The 9,334-nt window shown below is 37.9% G+C and overlaps 1 protein-coding gene across 1 annotated transcript; it reads right to left on the minus strand.

The window, feature by feature from the left end:
• Positions 1–1,272: 1,272 nt before the first annotated feature.
• LOC105223154 (muscle-specific homeobox protein tinman) lies at positions 1,273–8,563 on the minus strand. The gene is made up of 3 exons (XM_049448926.1): positions 8,035–8,563; positions 3,064–4,010; positions 1,273–2,016 (listed from the first exon to the last, which is right to left on the minus strand). The coding sequence occupies exons 1-3, from the start codon at positions 8,208–8,210 to the stop codon at positions 1,625–1,627; spliced, it is 1,515 nt and encodes a 504-aa protein (XP_049304883.1). The 5' UTR covers positions 8,211–8,563; the 3' UTR covers positions 1,273–1,624.
• Positions 8,564–9,334: the final 771 nt, after the last annotated feature.

Consider the following 9,334-nt stretch of genomic DNA (forward strand, 5'->3'; position numbering starts at 1 on the left):
TGCAAAATTATATTGATTACAAATTGAGTTCTGAAATGGCGGTCACCAAAAAATCCTGAGAAAACAAAAATAAATGCACTTATAGCAGTTATTGGAGGTCATAAATCGGGTTCAACAGGAGAACAACAACGACAGCATACCATCTAAATGACATACCTCTCCTACTTGGTTGCCAGTAGTCGATTTTATTATTAACTAAAGGGCCCGTCCACGCTTCACAGTTGCTGATACATAGTTAATACTACTACTACCATCTATGTATATGACTCCTATTAGTTGGAACATAACTATTAATTAATGAGATCCCGCATTTTTGTGCAGCAACTTGTGTTAGTTTACAAAGAAATGGATCATAAAGCATTTCGTGTGTTAATAAAGCATTGCTTTTTGGGGATAAATACTGTTGAATTAGGGCTCAGGGAAATCCACCGCTGAAAAGATATTTGCTAAGCTGGAAACAGGCGATATGAGCACCGAGGACAATGATGCCCTAAAGGGGCGAAAGCTCTGTGCAAAGTAGGTGCCTCGCAAGTTCATAATCCAACAAAAACAACGAATAACTGATGCTGAGAAGTGTTTAAGTACTCTTTAATCGGAATAAAACCGAATTTTTGGATCGGTGTGTGACAATAGAAACATAGCTCCATCATTTCCCACTGGAATCCAATCAACAGCGATACTATTCGTGATGAACCGGTCCTCAGGCGTGGAAGACGAAAAAGTGCGAAGGAAAGGTTATGACATCAGTCTTTTGGAATGCGCGTGGTATAATACATACTCAACGACTGATTACTGAGCCTGCGTATTTGGTTGCAGTTCTTTTCTACTATTCCAAATACTTAGCAATTGTATTATTTTTGAGGAAGAGTCTGTTTAAAATTGTACGCATATATTCAAATGGTTTCTACAAACAGGAATTTTTACCAAATGCCTATGATTTGAAATATAACTTTTTGTATTTATGAATTGTATTGGATTCTAACATAAAGAGATAAAAGTTTCCTGTGTCCTTACCCTGGTTCTGAACTACCTCTCCACCAATTTTCAGCCAAATCGGTTTAGGAGTACTTGAGTTATAAGTGGTGTAACTAACATGACTTTCTTTTAAATAATAAAGATTATTCGCTTAGAAAACAACTTTAATCGTCATGTTTTCTTCCGTCATCACCATTTCATCTTCTTATTTATATGAAAAACTTGTTTCCTCTTTTGCCAATGACCCATTTGTTCCATAAATTTCGATTGTGATGAAATAAAAAATGTTTCTTCATTTATTTAATGGCACTTTATTATTGTATTTTCTCGACCCAAGTCAATTATTGTCATTTTATTTACAACTCACTTATTTTACTATTAATATTAAAATACATTATGCTCAGATATTCCGTTCATAATGGACCTTTATGCTAATATAATTGTTAATTTCATTTTGTTCCGAAGGTACTTCGCGTAAACCGAATTGCAAATTGCAAATTTTTTAAACGAAAAATCAAAACTTAATTCTAAAATATGCACTAAATAATTTAAATATACTTGCACTCAGCGAACCGCTTATGCACACAAGTACATAAATACCGTAAGTATGTGCGTGCCCGTATTGCCAGTATCCACCTTGCTCTACGTGTTATGAGTGATGCATCGCTTGCAGCGCCGTTTGCTGTGGATGTGTTTGATGCTGGCGATGCAGTTGGCCCCACATAACACCGCCCGACGTCATTACGCCCGTCGCGCTGCTGTCCGCTTTCAATTTCACGGAGATTGTGTCGCCGTCGATTTCACCGCGTTTCGACTTGTAACGGCGATTTTGAAACCAAATTTTCACCTGCGTCGGCGATAAGTTCAGTTTGTGAGCGATGACTTCACGCTCCGCACCTGTTAGATACTTTTGCATACGGAAGCGGCACTCCAACTCCAGCACTTGAGCCTGCGAGAAGAGCACGCGCGGTTTGCGCTTACAACGCGGTTTGCCATTCTTGCGTAGTTCTGAGCGCGAAGAAGTGACTTGTGAGGTGTCTCCTGTAAAACAATGGAACATAAAGTGATATTAAGAGCTGAAAGTATGTATAAGATTCTGCTGCTTAAGAAAAGATGAAATAAGAAATATGAATATGAAAAGAAAATAATAGCATTGGAGCTTGCCTTGGGTTTTCATTTTCTTTCAGTGTCTCATAATCACTGATATTATGATATTATTCACGTCCGCTTCACTCAACTTATGGTCAATTTAATCGGCCTAATGAGCGCGAGCACGCAGTGAAGAAAATATAGCGGTAGCAAACAGTGTACACGAAAACCGTGGTAACTCAGTCTGACGTATGCTCGACTTGGCGCATTTTACGTCGTGACCTTCTTGTGCATGAACTGTAGCCGCTCGACCCTAACAAGTGAAATCGCTTCGCTCTATGAGCTCTTGAAAATATCATAGAAGATCCAACGTTTTCGAGCCAAATTTTGTTCAGCGATGCATCAATCGCATCCACCTCGCATCAATCAATGCATTTATTCAGAGGACACTTCAGACCATTACATATTCCTGTGTGGATATGTAAAGTCTGAAGTCTATGCGGACAATTCCGCTTCGATTCAAGCCTTGGATCAAAGCATTACGCGTGTCATTCGCCAGTTATCAGTCGAAATGCTCGAACTAGTCATCGAATGGACTCAACGGATGGTCCTTCTGAGACGTAGCCGCGGTTGAAGAATGTTCTTTCGGATGATAATAAACATTCCCATTAAATTTGGATTTTCTGAGTTTTTTCTTTAAAAAAGTAGGGAAGCTCGAAATGGATCACCCTTTAATTTCGAACTAATTTCTCTAACTAACTTTTTAAAAAAACAAATCGGAATAAGAATCAATGGAAGTAATTACATTCCAATTGAAAAGACGGTCCTTTAAAAAATAAAACCTGATGTCAAAAAATCTGAAATTTTACCATAAATATAGTCTGGTTGACAAATTTCGGCTCACCAGTTAGTAACACTAAATAGACTACGGTAAAGGTTATTTGAATAACTGATTCATAGCGCTGTACACCTCAAAAATATATAACGAACTAAACTTACTGCGCTTAGAAACTCCACACTCTCCGCTGCCGCCGGTATTTGCTCCAATAGACTCGCTGGAAACCTGGACATTATCGGCGACGCTTTTTTGGTTACTCAAATGTCCATTCATATTGTGCAAACCTCCTGCGCCGTTATTGGCTAAATGCTGCTGCATTGAGGAACCGTTATTTGTGGTGTCCATTAAGTTCTGCAGCGATTGGGACGCCAACGTGGGCTTACCATGTCCACTAACTTTCGATGGCAATGCCGTTAATTTTGCTGTCATCGACGATGCGGCTGAGTGCGGATCGCCCACCTCTGTCGAACTGTTGAGATCCAAGGTGGGTGACGGCGTCACATACGGTGTGGAAGTGTAGTCGCTTTTGCTGCTGGCGATTTCGAGGCTGCCAACGCCATTCGCGCCACCCACGCCACTCATACTGTAAGCATCGCTCGGCTGTTGATAGTTGTAGCTGTAAGCTGTAGGATGCGCGGCTGGCAAACCGTACGCACCGGGCGCGCTGGGTGAGATGCTGCTGCTGCCTGGAGCACACATCGCGTTGCCATTGGCCATTGCAGGTGTGGCTGGTGTTGGCATATACCATTGCACAGCGCCGTAATGTTGATGGTAAGGAGGAGGTACATGATGTGTATGTGTGTGCGGGTGTGGATGTGGATGTGGATGCGCGTGAGGATGCGGACCGGGATGGCCGTGCGAGTGCGCTTGTGGGTGCAAATGCGGTGGATAAGCGGCGGCGGCGTAATCACCGAAAGCGGCGTGAGGATGCGGATGATGATTGTGCAGAGGATATTGGTAGCCGGATGTTGTTGTAGCACCGACCGCCGCCATTGTCGCCGGCGTCATGGTGGGCACTTGAAGTTGTGACATAACTGGAGTTTCTTGATAACTTTGCGTGTCGTAATCGTTGACGCAAGATGCGGGTGTCGAATCACTGTGCATCGGACTGCAAATAATTAGTGAGAAGGAGTAAGAGAACACATGAGTAAGAACTAAAAAACGGAAATAAGCATTTAGTAAAAGGTTCCTCATGTCAGCACCCCCCGTAGGCATAATTAATGAAATACATATGTGTTCATATTGACCGTTATTATTACGAGTGCATATGTGAACGCAGCACGACAGCAATGTATGGCGGCGACTAGTGAGCGGGCTAAAAATTTCGCAAATCCCGCTGGCCTCTGCTTGGTGACAACGCTGGATGTTGCTTTAAATATATGAACTAATGCCGAGCGGCACTACTAAAATAGAACGGCTTGACACCGTCGGCCAGCCAGTGACCGGAACATGAAGTGCACACATGACTATTTTTATACTTACATATGTATGTCTGTATATATACACATGTGCAGCGTTACCTACAGCCGAGTTTCGAGCCACTACACACTTACAAACATTGCTGTTTCGAGACAAAGACGGTCATCATCTTCTGCGCAGGCGCCCGCGACTCAACTTTCTATCGACCTCACTCCAAAGCAATAAAAATATGTCAGCAACAGCACAATCACACGCACACGCAGTTACATACATTATTTAAAGAAAAAAGTTAACCACGTATTTGCATCTGTATCGTATGTGTGTGTGTGTGTTTGTAGCAATGCCTTTACTTGCTTGCAAACGTGTGTATGCACATAGAGGTTGGTTAAAAAAACAATGTCGATGATTTGACAAATTTTGCTGAGTTCAGAAAAAAATAACAAAAACAACAATTTTCATGAATTTAAAGTAACCACAACAAATTTTCTTGTGCGTTCACCATAAAGCAGTGCTGCAGCTACGCACCGTGATGAGCGTAGTCTCAAATACAAACACTCATATTTGCGTAGGATGTTTTCCTTGCCGCGCTTCCCGCTCATCTGCAGTTGATTTTGTCTAAAGTAAAGACTTTAGCAGACCTTTCTTTCAAATTTGTATTTTATTTTATTTCATCAATTTTTTCTTCGTTTTTGCTTTTCGTCCGTTGTATCTTTGTGTGCATCCGTTTTGCCTATGAAAACACCGAGTTGCTGGGTGTATGTGTTTTCTTTGGAAATTGGTCAAAATTGTTTTTTATAAGGCGTTATTAAATGTAAATAAATAGAAAAAAAACTACAGAGTTAAATGACAGCTTCTTTTCTTCTGGCTACCTGACAGTGTTGAGTTATTTAAATACATACTTTTACATACAAGAGTATACCGACATGTACATTTGTACATATTCAGCGGTTGCATACAGATATGTGGCTATTTATTACTGCTAAATGTGGTTCAAAGTTGGAAGAAAAATAGTTACAATTTTTTTTACAGAATTTAACAGAAAAGTATAAGCCGACATTAGGGTGGCCTTCATTTGTACAATTTACCTTTTTAACTTTTCTATGAATACTGAAAAGTCCTCGTCACGGCAAATAGAAGGCGCTACTAGTATTGAATCCGTATGATTTTTAGTCAGCCACTATCTTTAAAAGATATGTGTGCAAATTTGATAGCTGTCGAATTATTAGTTCATGAGATATAACGCTTTGGGTGAACCAACTTGTGTTTTGCTTTTTGGGGGAAAAAATACTGTTGAAGCCAAGGTTCGGATTGATTTACTCGGCACCACGGAAATCAGCCGTTGGAAGATGGTATTGCTAAGTTTGAACGAGGTGAAATGAGCACCGCGTACGATGAAGGCAGTGGACGCCCAAAAGAGGTTGTTACCGCCGAAAATATCAAAAAAGGTCACAAAATAATTTTAGATGACCGTAAATTGAAGTTGTTCGATCATATCATCACAAATATTTGGGTATGAGGAAGCTCTATGCAAAGTAGGTGCCGCGCGATCTCACTTTTGACCAAAAACAATGACCAGTTGATAATTTGGAGCAGTGTTTGGAGATGCTCAAGCGTAATAAACCCGAATTTTTAAATCGATATGTGACAATGGATGAAACATGCCTCCATCATTTTACTCCGAAGTGTAATCGACAATCAACCGAGTGGACTGCACATGGTGAACCTGCTCCAAAGCGTGGAAAAACGTAACAGTCGGCCGTCAAGGTTATGTCTTGTGTATTTTGTGATGCGCCTGGAATACTTTTTATCAACAGCGACTATTACATAGCGTTATTGGACCGTTTGAAAGACGAAATAACTGAAATACGGCAGCATTTGAAGAAAATGAAGGTGCTGTTTCACCAATACAAAATGCACCCCGTCCCAAGTCAGTGAAAACGTTAACAAAAATCCATGAATTGCACTTTGAATTGTGTCCGCTTCCACCGTATTCCTAAGATCTGGCCCCCAGCGACTATTTCCTTTTCTCAGGTCTCAAAAGAATGCACACTGGAAAGAAATTTTCTTCGAATGAAGGGATGAAGGGTTCGGCAACCTGAGGCCTATTTGAAGTAAAACACAAATCCACCTACAAAATTGGTTTTGACAGTTGAAGAGTCGCTAAAATCAGTGTAGAAACCAATATTGATTAAAAGAAAATAAAGTAATTTTTTTGGAAACACTGTGGTAGCCCGTGGACTTTGTCCAGTTATTTCAATCAATCAGAAAGTTTTCTCTGTGTGCAGGTATATAAATTTGTTATAAATTTTTATTCTAGTTGGTAAATGCATATTTTCCCAATTACGTGTTATTAACAGTTGTATGCAGAACATTTTGAGTTGTCTTAAAATACACCGTAAGTAATAATGTCTGGGCAATGTCTAAAAATTGTGTGTTCTATCAATACCTAAGCTATCCTATAACCTCAAATGTATCAAATAGAAGCAGCTTTTAATAAACAAAGGCGTTTTAGTTTTTGATCAACAAGCTACTATCCTTAGTTGTCCAGGAAGTATGTCATTTAACGAAATATGTTTCAAAGAGGGAGAACATGGAGAACAAATTGAAACAGCACGAGACTGAGCAACAATTTTTTGTTTCTACAATTGATTCATCGGACTAGCTGCATCCTATATGCTCCACGAGTCTGGGTTTTCTCTCTACGACTTTGTGTGTACGGCGAAGAAGTCACTCACGATTTTTTTTGAATCATGCAGACGCTCTTCTTTGATCTTAATGCACCCTTTGTGCTATTATCTGATTTTGACTGAGTATACAATGATGCGCAGGTTGTCTTTTTTTCCCAAGTTTGCATCAATTTAAAATATGAACTCGTTCTATCTAAAACAAAATCAAAAATGAATCTTAACCTACTTAAAACCGTGAGCTTGTAAAGAAAGTAACATTTTAACCGAAAGAAGAGGAATCGCGACTTTCAATTGACAAAAATATTGATAGAAGCTAAACCGATTTGCCTCAAGTATCTTAATCTTTTCTATGCTGGCAGCCGCATCTATGTCGTAAAAGCTGTCCGAATATTTCAATGAAGCTTTCTATTAAAGTTAACCGATACTCGAGGTTTCACATGCGTTATATCTATTATATACTCAAGAAAGCAGTTCTAATTAGGATAGCTAATTTATAGAGTTAATATGTCTTACATTTTCTTTCCATCACTTCCTTCAAAACCGATTACCGCTAAAGGTCATTTTGATATATTGTGAAGTATCTTAACAGTATGTTTAAGTTTTGCTTACATAACTTAAAAAAGAAAGAAAATTTTATCATTTCGATTGATAATGACTAATACATACATATATCACATTCGAATAATTTTTTGTATTTTCTTAAGCTTTAGCTTCATTATTTTTTATAATTGTGACATAAAATAGATTTTTGATGGATAATTTACACACACAAAATTCAAAATTTATGTTATACTAGAACAGTTATTGCAATTGTAAAGTGTTATATACAAAAGTTTACAATTTTTTACAATTTACAATTAAAAAAAAATAGAAACGATGTTTTTGTATATATTATATATATTTATAGAGCTAAATTTGTATTAAAATTCAAATTAATAAATATTGAATTTTGTGTCTCTAATAATAATCTAAAACATACGAGTATACAAATTGAGAATATTTAAACGTAACAAAAATGCAACTAACCTCTCCAAGGAACCAAACACCTCATAACTCTCGTTTTGATTCACTAAATTCAGTATATCCTTCACTGAAAACGGTGTTGTATTTAAAGAATCCGAATTGGTAAAATTTGTCGGACTGGCTTGATTGTAATCGTAGTATCCCTGTGACACCTGTGATTGTTGTTGATGTTGTAACATATTGTTGAACTTTAACGACGGCACTCTTCACTTGATTTGACAATTTACACTGTCCACTTGAAATTCTCGCTGACACATACACACGTGTATGTGGAGAGTAATAAAAAAAACAAATTGTTTTTATTGCTTTAATTGCACACCTGTTTTGACTAGTTAATCCACTTCCTTCCAAAGTACTTTTACCTACACATTGTTTATTGTTATTGTACATATGAGCTGTATTAGTGTAGGTATGTAAATCTATTTTATTTGCAATTGGTATTATTTACCGTAGCGACAATGCAAACGCGGTATAAATTTAATGCGGACGGGCCGCTCGACTGGTTCCGATTGACTGCCTTCTTCTTTTAATTAACTGTAAACGAAAACACTGAGCCCATGTGTCAGCCATGGCATTGACACACGGCAAAATGTGCATATTTACACACACACATAGCCAGTGCCTCACTTAAGCATACAAACACTGCTTTCGTGCTATCGTTTACCCACCCCTTGTTCGTCGTTTCATTGGCGAGCGATGTTGTGATTTGCATGAATGGTTTGTGTGTTTAAAAAATGGCTGCCGCTTCAACCAATCACATTGCGGCGGAATGTTTCATTCCGTTATTTATGTGTGTTTCGTTGCCATTTTGTCGTTTGATATAACGAGCCATTGATTGGCGAGGCTTTTGATATATTATTTTTGTAGCGGGCCTTTTCACATTTAAATAATTAATATTTTGCAAAATAATTGTTTTATTTATTTATTTTTGTAATTTTGACTACATCGACTTGTGTCATGTTAAAATAGTCCTTCCAGTTGGGTTAACGAGTCAAAGTGTGTAGAATTATTATGCATTATTATTATATTTATTGTTTACTGGTCTTATATGCTACAAGCTCTATTTAACGTCGTTCTGCTGTAATCTTAGCTATTATATTATTAATTATTTTATAAAATTATTTCATGTGGTAATCCCTTTTTTTGGGGGGGTTGGAAATGTATTTAATCAGAAACAAGAAGCTTAATCAAATGTAATGGTGTATTTATAAGTTGAATAATATAAAAATCAAAAGGTTAATTTAGTGTATATTTCATTATGATGAGTTATTGAAATTTAAAATTTTTTGTTAGTTTAATACAT

Source organism: Bactrocera dorsalis, chromosome 2 (assembly GCF_023373825.1).
Source record: "Bactrocera dorsalis isolate Fly_Bdor chromosome 2, ASM2337382v1, whole genome shotgun sequence".
NCBI classification, from domain to species: Eukaryota; Metazoa; Arthropoda; class Insecta; order Diptera; family Tephritidae; genus Bactrocera; species Bactrocera dorsalis.

Bases quoted from the DNA above. Each gene is read 5' to 3' on its own strand.
- LOC105223154 (XM_049448926.1), bottom strand. From the start codon at position 8,210: ATGTTACAACATCAACAACAATCACAGGTGTCACAGGGATACTACGAT. The intron at 4,011-8,034 runs GTTAGTTGCATT...AATTATTTGCAG, and splicing joins GTGTTTGGTTCCTTGGAGAG to TCCGATGCACAGTGATTCGA. The intron at 2,017-3,063 runs GTAAGTTTAGTT...ATTGTTTTACAG, and splicing joins GTGTGGAGTTTCTAAGCGCA to GAGACACCTCACAAGTCACT.